The 14,387-nt window shown below is 40.9% G+C and overlaps 1 protein-coding gene across 1 annotated transcript in view; it reads left to right on the top strand.

The window, feature by feature from the left end:
* Positions 1-6,569: 6,569 nt before the first annotated feature.
* NPHP3 (nephrocystin 3) overlaps positions 6,570-14,387 on the top strand; it is a 51,247-nt gene continuing 43,429 nt past the window's right edge. Inside the window, exons 1-4 of the mRNA XM_032805867.2 lie at positions 6,570-7,375; positions 9,489-9,614; positions 11,311-11,461; positions 12,934-13,086. Coding sequence (XP_032661758.1) covers positions 7,022-7,375; positions 9,489-9,614; positions 11,311-11,461; positions 12,934-13,086 — 784 coding nt within the window. The 5' untranslated portion in view covers positions 6,570-7,021. The remainder of the gene's footprint in view (positions 7,376-9,488; positions 9,615-11,310; positions 11,462-12,933; positions 13,087-14,387) is intronic.

Here is a 14,387-nt window from a genome sequence, read left to right as displayed (position 1 = left end):
TCCCCAGGGAAGGTTTTGGGGGAACAGGAAGTGTGCCAAACACTATATTTTGGCTGGTGGCAGCGTACCAAATTTAAGCTAATAATTAAGCTTAAAAGTGATCATGCAGGTACCCACTTTTTGGACACTAAAGTTCAAAGTGAGGAAAAGACCTTGACAGTCTTCATGCCAAAGTTTTACTCAGAAAGTTAAACCCATAAACTTCTGGCCTAATGATGAATTCTGGCTAATTGCAGAGCTATTTTTGTCCCCTGTACCAGCTTGTATGGTATGACAGCCATTTGAAGGGCCTGACTGAAAGAACCACTGAAGTCAACTGACAAATGCCAATCAACTTCAATAGGCTATGAATCAGGAATTATTTTACATAAAATCATAGAGTTTAAGGCCAGAAGGAACTACCAGACCAGCTAGTCTGACCTCCTGTATATCACATGCTAGCAACACTGCCCAGTACCCACACAATGAATCCAACAAAACTGAGATGCTGATTAATTGAGAGCTCACCTCTTTTTGTACTATATACCAGATTCTGCATTCTGCTTTCTTAGGAGACTACGAAAAGGGTTAAAATCATTTAACCAAGCTACAACTTGCTCTACCATTCTGCTTCTCCAGGCTTCTACTCATTACATGGGCCAGAATACTGGGGATGACAATCAGGTTAACTTTTAGACTAACAGCTTCACAGCCACTAACAAGAGTGATGTAGAATCATGTATAATCCAGTATAAAAGCAACCATTTTTTAAATTACCACATTGCACTACTTTCACTACACATCCCCATTAGAACTCTCTTAATCAAGATGCAACAAAAAGCTGTGCTTAGACATGTATTTTTGAATAATGCATGAAATCATAAAAAAACTGTCAGTTTTGGTACAGTACAGCCACAAACAACTTACTATTGATTTATGAAGGGCTTTTCTAATGCTTTGCCTTTGTCAGTTGTATTTAATTATTCTAAAGTCTGAATTTACAAGGAAGAAGATAGCTTTGAGCTGCTCGGTTGTTTTCCATTTAGAACATCCTGTTTTCAATAATTTATTCCAATCATAGCAAAACTCATATTTATAAGATGCAGCCAAACTGTGGGAGCCTATGTTCTGAAACACTCACTCCAGCTGCAAATTTCCTTGCTATTTCCTGTACCTCTTTATACTAAATTATACTGGAATATGTATGTGGCTAGATATTGGATATGTGTTCTTTTGTAAAATGAACATCTGCCAATTCTGAGCTGTGGTGAATCTCAGGGCAATAAAACAGCACAAAAATGTGTGAGAGGGAAGGCCACTTGGTTTATAATCAGAATTATACAGTTACCTTCCTTTTCCACAAATAAAAAGGCATTGCACAGATCTGTAGAAAACTCCATACAGTACTGCAGTTCTTGATGCTCCAGTTATCTCTAGGGGACAGATCCATGTCTACAGACTCATGGTCAACAATATATCCTAAAATGGAATAAAGGCAAGAGTGTGAAAACTTAAATATCAAATTAAGCATATGAACATACATTTTAAAATGTTACAGGATACACTGAAGACAAGTAACATCATGATAGATTTCAAATAGATTTTTTTCAACTTTAGATTATTCAGTAATTTTATTATTTCAGTGCAGTTTTGTTTTTTAAGAAATAAGGTCACTTGCGCAGAAAATTGACACACTGGATATGTATTCACCCCAGTGACGTTCAGATGGAGTTGTACTAAAGATGAATTTGGCCCCATTGTGTCTCCACTGTGAATGAATAAGTTCTGGAAAAACTGTGATAGGCTTTCAGTGTAATGTTCTCCGGCAACACTGGCGTAATATGATGACATGCTTAAAGCCTGTAGAGTCTCTGACAAATAATATTCTTTCAGGGTGAAATTCACCTTTTGTGGAGAACCCTCCATGCCATAGAAGCAGGGTGATAGCTAGGACAAAGGTGTCCTGGTCCATGACTAGGTTCCTAGGTGCTATGGTAATACAAATAATTAATAATAATCTGCATAGGAGGAAAATATGGACAGAGTGGCTGCTCAGGGGAAAGGACACACAGAGATGTGGACTCTTTATTGATTCAGAATGGAGTAGGTAGAAGGATAGAGATATTGGTGGAGCTGGTGGAGGGGAACCACTGGATTTGCAATTACATGGATCCAGTGAGTGAGGATCCTCACATGGAGGTGACAAGGGGTAGGAGTTGCTCTTCCAGCCCAAAGCATGGAACAGCAGCCCTGGAGGGGCTTTACAAATATGGGTCCTGATTCTACAAGCACAATTATCTATGCATGTGAGTTGTCCGAATGAACTCAATAAACTGGACTCGTAGTTGGATTGCTCAAGGATTCTAACCCATACTGGTTTGTGAATGACATTATCAGAATATGTCTGATTGTTTTATTCCCAACAAGATTGCTGCTCAAGTTGCTCCTGTTGAGGCTTAAGAAAAAGAAAAATGAAATGTAATATAACACCATTTTTGGAGAACTTGATCTGATATTTGGTCCAAGGCTAAACTATTATTTACCAGGGTCACTTAATAATCTTTGAAAATTAAGACAGCCAATCTTCAAATTCTTTGAGGCTCTGTTTCCAGCAGCAATGCAATGACCCTTCTGAATTATACTATATTTAACCAGTCTTCACTATTAAAGATTTATAAATTAAATTTTGGAGAAGTCTATTCTAAAATCTTTAAACATCAGAAAAAAACAACCCATGAAACAACAGGGAAGCAGTGTAATTTTCTTATTCAGAAACCCTCTCCTCCCCATATTAAATTCCTGTAACACATATGGGGGTGGAGGTGGGAGGAACCAATCAGAGGCAGCATCAGAGAAGCAATATCAACAATTCCTCCAGTGTAATTGTTGCTATCAGTGGATTATTAGCAATGGATCAAGAGTCCATTATAATGTAGAACGTCTTTTTTACTCTAGATCTACAGGTAATGAGATTTTGTGTGAGGAAAGCCACGATTCTGGTTTGCAAAGAACTCAGAATATAGAAAAGAATTTAGTGCAACCAAAAGCATGACCAAACCTTGGACTTTGTTCCCAGAACTCAGACACATGTGCGGCTCTGAAATAGAAGAGCATTCTGTATATTAATATGCAAATGAGGAAACTCAGAGCCCTGCTTCATTTTAGAATTCTTGATCTGTATGTTGCTCTGCCTAGGCATGCATATCTTCCATTGATGTCAATGTGAGGAACCATGTAGTGCTTCCACATACCCCATATTCAGTATGCCACAAAGGGCTTTTTAACTGAAGTTTTGCATAGGACAATCAACCACAGCCCATCATTCAGCCAAGGAATGAGTTGCTTTTTCATAGAGACATGCAACATCTTTTAACATCAGCATGGGATCTTGGTACATGCCAGTGCCCCACAATTCACAAGCCAGAGTTATGAAAGAAAATAAACCCATTTCCTTTTTGATTTGTGTACAATACACTAATTTTCCTTGCTGACAGAAGCAATTTTGTAGGCATTCGGAATGAGATCATAGCAGATTTCTCTAAAATATACCACTACCCTGATATAACACAGCCCAATATAACATGAATTTGGATATAATGTGGTAAAGCAGCGCTCTGGGGGAGGTGGGGCTGCGCACTCCAGCAGATCAAAGCAAGTTCAATATAACACGGTTTTACCTATAATACAGTAATATTTTTTGGCTCCCGAGGACAGTGTTATATCGGGGTAGAAGTGTACTTTTTCTTTTACTCTCATTATAAGTTGGTTAATTGCTCACACAGCAAATGTATAAGCCAGGCAATCTTTTCTTTGATATGGTTGGTTGTTTTTTTTTTTTGGTTTTCTTTCATACTGTTGCAGTACGATGGATTCTGTGGTTTGGGAACACACCAACATACTTGTGAGTCTCACTGGTTTCTTTGTGTAAATATCCCAGAATGTGGGGGAGCCAAATAAGTCTTGCAGATAAAGACAGATATAAATAGTGCATTATAATGTATTTAGTTGATGGAATTTAAGCCCCAGAAGATAGAGAGGACATATGTTACTGGGGAGGAAGGTTATCAAATATTTAGAGCCAATTTTAAGGGGAGCAGGGATTTTCCTGGCTTCTTCACAACCAAGAAACCTGCGAGGAGTAGATCTGAAAGCTATAAAAAGAGACATGAAGACAAGAGGAAGATATGCCTTATGTAGATATGCCTTATGTAGATATGCCTTATGTACATTGAAGTAGGAGTGCCTTATGTAGATGTTGTCCATCATGTCATAATGTCATGGACTGTTCCTATTAGGCATTGATTGCCTCTTGTGAAATGCTCAGTACCATCAAATCCCAATGACTTCTACAGGCACTAAGTGGGCTGGGAAGCTCACAGGAGTGGATTCTGTTACAGAGCTACAGGATGATATCCTACACTGCATAATGCCCCAATCCTGTAAGCATTCATGCACACGAACAGTCCCATTGAATTAGAACTACTCGTGCATAAGTGCTTGCAGACTTGGGACCTATCATTGTAAAAGCCTAAATAACTTTGGTGCTCTAAATTGTATGTGAATTTCAGGACAAGTGGCAGTCCTCTGAGGGGTCATATTTTGGAAGGACAATTGTAAATATTTTTGCTAGAACATAGAAACTGACTAATCATCCTTAACAGATGGGCACTTAGATTTGTGCTGTTTGGGAAATGATAACAGTAACTGATTCAATGGATGGCAAGGGCTGAGATCCCCTGAAAATGGAGAGGTTTTTCAGAGCACACAAAAATTACTGGGGTTTTTTTGTGGGACGTTCTGTACCTTGTGGGAATACCCTCCACCCCCACTTTCATCCTTATAATATGATTGTGTGGTATCTAATGCAAAGTTTGTCATGTCGGGTGTCTTCGGAAGGCACATGATGTACTCAGCACTGTTGTTATAGTAATGTTATAGCTTGTAATTTCATTATGAGGCTGAAAATGTGTCCTCATGGTTTAAAGCAAGCCCAGGCAAAAAACATCCCAAAAGCCGGGGGGCAGTTCACACCTCATAAGGTCATGGATCGGACAAACCCAGCCCAGTGTCATTGGAACAAAGGACACTGGCCTAGGCAACAACAAAGGATCTGTTGGACTCTTAAGGGAGTCACCCCCCTTCCTTTGATCAGTTTGGGACTGAGATGAGGTAATGCTCACCTGACTCTGAAGTGGGAGAGGGCAAAGTCAAGAGGGAAGAAATAACAAGATAAAAGGGAGAGACATTTGCCGTGCTCTTCCTCTCTCTTCCACCTCCATCTACAGACATCACCACCACGTGACTGAAGCACTGATCAAAGGGGAGAGCCTGGCTGAAGGGCAACCAGATAGCATCTAAGTTTGTAAGGGCATTGAAAGTGATATGATCAACTTAGAATGTGTTTTACTTTTATTTCATTTGACCAAATCCAACTTGTTATGCTTTGATTTATAATCACTTAAAATCTATCTTTCATAGTTAATAAAAAATTTTCTACCTGAAGTAGTGTGTTTGGTTTTTAGTATGTCAGAGACTCCCCTTGGGTTAACAAGCCTGGTACATATCAATTTCTTTGTTAAACTGACAAACTCATATAAGCTTGCAGCAGCCAATGGGCATAACTGGACTCTGCAAGACGGATGTTCCAAGGTTTGTGTTTGGGACCGGAGATATTGTCTACTGTCATTCAGTTACACAATCCAAGCAGTTTACCTGCCAGAGGCTGTGCATGAACAGCTCTGGACTTGGCGGGGGGGGGGGGGTCTCAGAGCAGAGTAAGGCTGGCTCTCAGAGTCAAAGATTGGAGTGACCTAGCAGTTCACTGGTCTGGATAATACCAGGGGAACAGCACATGCAGTGCCTAACAGTCCGAGCCACTGACCAGAACCCAACCCCGGTTCCTGCCCCAATGAGCTTATAAATCTAAGTACAATGCTGTTTTCCCCAGCTGCAGTACTGTACTAATTACTTCTGGTGGAAAGAGACTGTTCTATTTACCACGGCTCCCTATTTGGGTTTCCCTTCTTTCCCGTCCTTGTTCTTCCAAATTGTTTCTGAAACCTCTACAACCTAAACGTGGCTGCTTTGCCTCCTCAACTCTTCTAGGGAAATAGGGTTCCCTCCCCTCTCCTCTTTTCGCTCCTCCCCCACACTTCTATTTCAGCTCCCGCAGTTACTTTTATCTAGAGACATGGCCCTCTGCTCCGGGGAACAAACCAGCCCCTTCCGTCTGAACGTGCGCACTGCCTCTGTCCCTCTCCCTTCCCCCACGCCATCAGCGAGGAGTCCCTCTCCAGCCCCCGCCTCTCCACACCAGCTCGGCCCCGACCTCCCCCCGCCCATTCTTCCGCCAGCCCGTCAACCCCACACGCTCCCTCCGACTCTCTCCCCCCAGGGCCGCCAGCCCCGCCCCGGGCCCGGAGCTCCCAACCGGCTGCCCAGCAGCGCAGCGCAGAGCGGGGTGCGGCCGCACGAGGCGCCCTGCAGCCCGTCGGGCTTACAGACTCCCGAATCCAGTCCCCACTGCCCTATCCGGGGAGGGCTGGAGGCGGCCCACGTGGCTCCTTCCTTCCTTCCTTTTTCTCCGAGTCCTGCCCCGCTCCTTGCAGCGCAGCGGGCTCCGGCTGCTTGAGACCCTGGCCTGGGGGGACAGACTCCCGGAGGCTGCGGCTGGCTCCTCCCTGCCGAGAGGTGTTATTCATGCCACCCTGGGGAGCTGCTGCTGTCCTGTGGACCCGCCCGAGACAGCGGGGCAGCCCGTCATTGCTGCCCTTCGGGGGAGGGGGGGCTTGAAGCCAGTCTAGTTAGGAGGGTCTGGTGGGGAGAGCCTGGGCAAGCTCCTGACCTATGTGGGGAGCCCCACTGCCGGCCACTCCACGGGTGCACAGGCACCACAGGGATGACCCTGGTATAAACTGCTAGAGGGACAGAGCCAGTGACACATGCCTAGCACCCGTGCCCTCCTCCTGGGTGACTCCAGCTGCCAAACCCATGGAGAAGGGAGAGCAGCAGTGAGGGCAGCATCCCAACCTGGCCCCCAACGATGGGGACAGCTTCCTCTCTGGTGAGCCCAGCGGGCACCGGAGGGGAGGTGATCGAGGATGCCTATGGGGGAGGTGGCGGCGAAGCCTGTGAGATCCCAGTGGAGGTGAAGCCTAAGGCTCGCCTGCTGCGCAGCTCTTTCCGCCGGGTGGGTGCTTCGCGGCCTGGAGGCCTCATCGGGGCCAGCTTCAAATCCACTGCCTCGGTGCAGGAGTTGGAGTGCATGGCTGAGTATGAGCGTCTGAAGAAAGAATATGAGATCTTCCGTGTCAGCAAGAACAATGAGGTGGCCTCTATGGTCAAGAAAGAAGCCAAGCTTGACCTGGAGAACAAGAGACTCCGGGCAGAGCTCCAGGTAACTAGCAACTGTACTGACCCTTGCCACGGTTTATGGGGAAAGGGATGGGAGTGAAGATCTCATCTCCTGAGACAAATAATAATACTTAGCTCCTATATAGCACTTTTCATCCTTACATCTCAAAGCACTTAATAAGTTGAGTGTATCCATTTTACAGATGGGAAAATGGAGGCATAGAGAAGATGAGAGATTTGTCTAAAGTTATTCAGGAAATAAGTGTCAAAGCTGGGAACAGAACCAAGATCTCTTTCTACTCATCATGCACCTTCTTATGGGGAATAGACCCCTCAGCTATGGCTTTAGCACTGACCTCCTTCCTCTCAACTAGTCTTTGGGTGGAGAGGAGTCCAGTGCTTTTTATCTCCTCCCCTTCCCAGCGTCTTCTGGACGGGCTGTCCACCTTCCAGTATTCTCCCTCCTACTCTGTGTGGAGCTGCTGAGTAGCACCCTTATAAAATTCCAGTTTTTAAATGTAGCCTGATAGAAACACTATTCAGAACTGCAGGCTAAATATTTCAGACCAAGATGGCATTTTTTACATGAACAAATCAGAAACTAAAAAAAGAAATAGTTAAAAATGTGTTTAATTTCTTTACCTGTGTTAATCTAGATGTCTTTAATAAAAATGTAGGTTGGTATAATAAAATAAAACATCTAGTTTACTTTTCACCATTTAGACAGTTTGTTTATTATTTGCAATACTTCCAGCTTGAACTGGTCAGTTTCACTTTTCTTTCCAGGTTTCTTCAGAGCCCACTGAAATAAAAATGAAGTCAGTGGGGCTGCATTAGAGCACTGGGGTCTGCTTGTGCTATATGTATCTTATGACTTTAAAAACAATTTTTGTATTTGTGGATAATCTAAGCCAGCATTTCTCAAATGCGGCCACCAGGGACTTTTCTTAGGCCACAGCCTCTTGAGTGATGAAGGGGGGCAAGGAGTAATCTTCCCCAAGGGCTGCTAGCAGGAGCTGGTCCCTGTCCCCTTATGGAGTCACAAACACTGTAGGAGCAGGTGGCCAGCATGAATTCCCCATCTTTCTGGGGACCATGGGGCTTGGGTTTCAGGGTTAAGCCCTGGGGTAGTGGGCAACAGGCTCTGGACATGCAACAGCAAGCTCCATCCCTCAACTGCAGGGCTCCAGGCTCATCCCCTGCACATCACCCCTGACCCTCGCTGCCTCCTCCAGTCCCCATCTGTGCACCAGGGCCCCAGACTTTCGCTCTAGGCTCACCTGCCCCATCTCCCTTAACTCCTGCTATCTCCCATCTGTTCCCCTATCACTCCTTGGACTCCTATCCACCTCCCCATCCCGGTCTTAATTTGTCCCCCGGCTTGCAGGGGCTGAGTAAGTTGGCTGTGAAATGTGATATTAACAATATCAGGTTTCACAGTCTCCCAGATAGTTAGCAAGTCTGCTGTGAAAAGTGATATTAACAAATATACAAAATGTCACTTTTCACAGCAGACTTACTAGTTAGCAAGTCTAAAAAAAAAAGCAACCAAAAAAAAACAAAAATGCAAAGCATCTTATTTGTGTTTCTATTCTGTTTAGGTCCAGTAATTAATAGACAACTGTACATTATTTTTAATTACTGAGTCTGCAAAAAACCCCTACATAAATAAATTACAATGATTTGGACATGTACATGTGCATATTTATTTATTTTTCCTAAAGTTAATTAAGTATTTTAGGAAGAATTGTCAGAGCAGCCTCCAGCAAGAGTTGGTAGCCGCCCTCTGAGGCCACCCAAAAATTTGTTGCGAGAACCCCTGAATCTAAGCACTATACCCAGATGTACAGACACTCTAGTCTCAATTTGTATATTATATAATTTTAACCTTCGATTTAATAAAAATTTTAAATATTTCGTTTGTCATTCATGATAGGATTGCACTGATTTGTGTTCCAACACTGCAATGCAATGTTTAAATCTAAACAAACAAACAAAACAAACAAAAACATCTTCCTTGAATTAAGAGTTGCAAAAGGGCAACAATTGGAGCAACACTTGAATTTGCCATCTAAACTCAGTAGCTGAAAAATATGCTAAAACTTTATAGCAAAAATATTTTTCTCTCAGAGAAATAATCCATTAAATATTTTCAGGCTCTTCAGAAAACTTACCAGAAAATACTTAGAGAGAAAGAAAGTGCTTTAGAAGCCAAATATCAAGCCATGGAGAGAGCTGCTACATTTGAACATGACCGGGACAAAGTCAAGAGACAATTCAAGGTAAGCATCTTCACTTTATTCCCCAAGAAATTGACCAAGAAGATCTAAAGTAATCCCTTTGGCTGTGATCCTTCAGTGAACTCTTTGTGGGTAGGTTCTGCATAGATGCAGATGTCTGCCAATACAAAACTCATTGCAGGACTGGGGCCTTAATCCACTATTTACTCCAAATTAATCATACCAAAATTTACCTGTAGAAATGTTTTTTAAAAACATTTAGTCTTAGTAGAAAATAATGCTTTTGAAAACAGAAAGGATAAAATTTATCATTGCTTAGCATCTTAGCACCTTCTGTGCCATTTCATCAGCTCTTTCCAGTTTCACAACCAGAAGGGGCAAGGAACATGCAGATCAGAAGTTATGTTACATGGTGTTTTAAAGAAAAATAAACTGTAGGCTCAAACACTGATTTTTGTTATTTCTCAGTAATGTATATTTAATTTAATGTTCAACATTTTTAGTTTTCATTACAAAAATAACCCCGTGCCAACTATTGGCACATCTCTTTGTGCTACTAAAATACAAGAGCCAAGTGAAGGTAAAAGCTTTAATATTTTTTTGCCTTAGGGTGGCTTGAAAGGCTTATTAATTGCTAAGCTGATGCTTTTGGTTTTCCCCTCCTGCAGCTGATCCCACTCCTAGCACCCAAAATTATACAGCAAAAGCACTTCTCTGCGCTGTTTTAGGGCTTACCAATGTCATTAACTGTAGCAGAGGAAATGTTTTGGTAGATAAGTACAGCAAGAATTGCTTTCAAAGAGTTTTGTTTTAAATTGTATTGGTAATTAAGTGTACCGATCTCTTTTATTCTCTTGGGATCTTAAGTACTTAGTTCTGCTCAAAGACCAAGCTTGCTAATCACTTTTAGCTTGTGATAGTAATATTGTATATAAAAGACAATTCCAGATATCTGGTCTCTGTATTTTAAACTATTTAAATTAAAGATGTATAGCTGTCAATACAACAATCCATAGTAAAACAATGTACGTCCATTCAAAAAATAATAGGGAAATCTTTGAGAACAAATTATAGTTTTGTTGCTGAAAAAGCTGGCTTTTATTAAAACTAAGTTTAAAAACCATGCATATTACTTATGAGCTTATTTTAGTACCAAACATTCAAAAATCCTGAGTCACTAACTCCAAAATCATGGCATTGATTTAAAAATCATGATTTAAAAATAATAAATGTTGGATTCCTTTATTCGCCTTCTGGTTTAGAGAGAATGGGTTGCACTTCGGATATTGTGAAGGCCAAGACTATAACAGGATTCAAAAAAGAGCTAAATCAATTCATGGAGGATAGAGCTATCAGTGGTTATTAGCCAGGATGGGCAGGGGTGGTGTCCCTAGCCTCAGTTTGCCATAAGCTGGGAATGGGTGACAGGGATGGATCACTTGATGATTACCTGTTCTGTTCATTCCCTTTTAGGCACCTGGTATTGGCCACTCTCAGCAGTGGATACTGTGCTAGATAAGCCTTTGGTCTGAGCCAGTATGGCCATTCTTATGTTCATTTGGGTCACATTTTCAAGTCTTTCTCTACCACAATGAGGGCTCAAATCTCACTTTTTTTTAATGACAGCTGATCACATGAATTCAGGAGCTGGGGCTATAGATCAAACATCAAATTTCACAAGACTTGTGATAAAATAATAAGAGCTGTCTTTATACTTTAAAAAAAACTCTTTTTCTAGATTTTCAGAGAAACTAAGGAAAATGAGATTCAGGATTTATTGAGGGCCAAACGAGAACTGGAGACAAAACTTCAGAGACTGCAAGCCCAAGGGATCCAAGTATTTGATCCTGAAGAATCTGATTCAGATGACAATTGCACAGAAGTTACTGGTAAGAATTCCATCTGCTACTTTTAGCAAGCAAATAAAAAAGATTAAATTCTATGAAGCATAGCAAAAGAAAAATATATATGCACTATAGATTTTGAGGTTTTATAATGCAAGTTTCAAAAGCACAAGGAAATATTGTGTGGAGGATAAAAACAGTTTACAATTTAAATTGTGTTTCTTGAACTCCGTGGAGGCCCTACACTAATTAGCCATTTTTGGTGATTCCATTTATTTTTATAGTGCCCCATATTCTAAAAGACACCTTGATTTTCTACCTTCCCTGAGCCTTTCTGCTTCTCTTGTATTTTCATTGTGAGTTTCCTGCTATCTGATCTCCTTTTCACAAGTCTAGAGGTTATGTTCCAGTTTGGCATATCAGCCCCATATAACCCATCGGAACAGAAAATGAACAAAATTCATTGGAAACTTAGGCAGAATATCAAATTGGAATTTGATAAGGGGACCAGTTTTGAACAGCCTTAGTCTTTAACAACACTGGATATTTAGTGGTTGTAGGCATTCAGTCTCCTGGTTTTACATCTGATCCAAAACATGGTATCTGCATCAGCACAGTGCCCATTAGTGCCATGCCAGGGTATTGGTTAGATACAGACTAGGGATCACCAGCCTCACTTTCTGCAACACTTGGGTTTTCCCTTGAGGTCCAGTGTCCAGTGCTGTTACATCTGACCCTGCTTTGCTAACAAGATGTGACACAAATCACAGCTGAAGTGGCTGAATAACCTTCAGAACTAGAAATGTTTTGTGTGATATATATGGCTCTGATTCTGCAAAGCACTTATCCATGTGCTAAATTCTAGTGACAGCATTGATTTTAATGGGCCTATGATTCCTACCTCTACCCTGTGTATATTTTCTCCTTTCTTCTTTTATGTTCCTTCTTATTTGTGTTTTATACTTCCTCATCCCTCTTTTTTAAAAATCTTTCTTAACTAATTCTCATTTATTTTCTTATTCAAAGAGTTGAATTTAGTGGTCTTGAAAGTGATAGATTAGTAGGCAATGGTGTAATCCAAGGATAATATGAGAAGTCAATAAAGAAATGTATTTCACTCCTGACCTGCAACAATTTTCTGCTCTCTGATTCTGGGTCTTTCTTAAACAGAGACTGTCAACAGTGTGGTGACTTTCTGAAGTGCACAAATGACTGCAGTAAAACTATGAAACTCTTCCTTATAGGTGACCTATTACAACATATGAAACCAACGATGAGGTCCTCAGTTTTGAGAGACCTATGTACTAACATGCTCTGTTACCTATTTCTTTAATAGCATGGCTTCTCTGTAACTGTGAGGGAGTTCTGATTTAAAACTACATTAGCCAAAGCAGTGAGCGAATCTGCTAAGGGAGAAGAATTTCAATTAGTGGCATTTGTTAACAAATTTTAACTGAAGTGTTTAGGTTTGACAATGTATTTCAATTAGTGAAAATCAGTTTGTATTTACTTTTAAGCTACTGGAGCCCAATCTGAATATTGGACTGGTGGAGTGTTGGGAAGTGAGCCATCAATGGGTAGTATGATGCAACTTCAGCAGTCTTTCAGAGGGCCTGAGTTTGCTCATAGTTCCATAGATGTGGAAGGACCGTTTGCAAACATAAACAGAGGTAAGCAACTGGTGTTTGTCTGCTAAGCGGGTTTAACAAAGGGCTGTTTACGTACAAGTACTGTTTACCATGGAGGTCTTTTGCATCCATTCTTATGTTCCGTTAAGGGATTTACCGTGTCTGTCACTCCATATTTTGCTTTGAATGACTGTTTTTTGTAAAAAAATAAAATGGAAATAGAGCTAAAACACACCTAATTGTGTTTAATATTTTTGCTGCTTACAATATGCGCAGCAGTATTCTTAGGTAATGACAGTGAATCTCAGTGCTTCATAGTAAATATACCAAATACCAATTTATTGAATGGGGGCTCAAAAAAAGGCTTTAGATGACCCTGCTTTGAATGACATAATCAAGAAAAAATTATTTTAAATGTGATTTGTTTTAGTCTGACAGAGTCCTGGTATCTTGTCCAATTTTTGCCTTGTTTTTCAAATTCTCAGATCCTTCACCACATAGGACACATGCATGGCCCCCACAAACTGTGGGCCCTCTCCTTCAGCTGAATTTGCATGGGAAGACCCTTCTGGGCAGAGTCCCATTGACTTAAATGGAACTCTACATGACTTTGAGGGTTCATCCACACAGATCCAATTGCATGATCAAGACCTATGCATGCTGAATTACATTTGTGCTATGGGAAAGATTATCACTGATTTCTCTATCAAATCCAGTATTTTGTAATTAGTAACAACACTTTCTAACTTGGCTTGACTCACTACCTTAATCTCAATACTAGCCTGTGATGCAGACTCAGTTCAGATTAGTTACTCAGACAAGTAATTTATCATCCTTAATTTTGAGTTTCTCTCCATATGTCGTTTTGTGACACCACTTCACTACTAGTGAAAGGTCACTTTTTTGACATTTTCAAGAGACCATTAGTAATTCAGTAGTCAGCTTATCAGAAAAATGGTGTTTCATATTTCAAAATACATTTGCAGGAATTTACAAGATTATAGTGAGCTATTAGAGATCTCATAAAAATACAAAATTACACATATTGTCTTTCAGAAATGCTAAAGTGTTAAGACTTTCCCATGTCAAGCAGCTTCCTTGAAACTAATCAGAACATAGGTAATGTTAGTCTACAAAATGAGAAGCTAAAAAAAGAATTAGCTTAAAGCTTTCTATGAGAAGCTGAATTGACATACAGCGTACACATGGAGAACAATGCATTTTATGTAAAGAATTATGCTACCTATTAGTCCACCAACATTTGTTAGCTTAGTATATTTACAATAAATTTTGAAGCAGCAGTATTTTACTAAAAATTGCTTAGTTAGGCATCTAATTACACA

This window comes from Chelonoidis abingdonii, chromosome 2, assembly GCF_003597395.2.
Source record: "Chelonoidis abingdonii isolate Lonesome George chromosome 2, CheloAbing_2.0, whole genome shotgun sequence".
Lineage (NCBI taxonomy): Eukaryota > Metazoa > Chordata > Testudines > Testudinidae > Chelonoidis > Chelonoidis abingdonii.
This window is presented reverse-complemented; position numbering and strand designations above follow the sequence as displayed.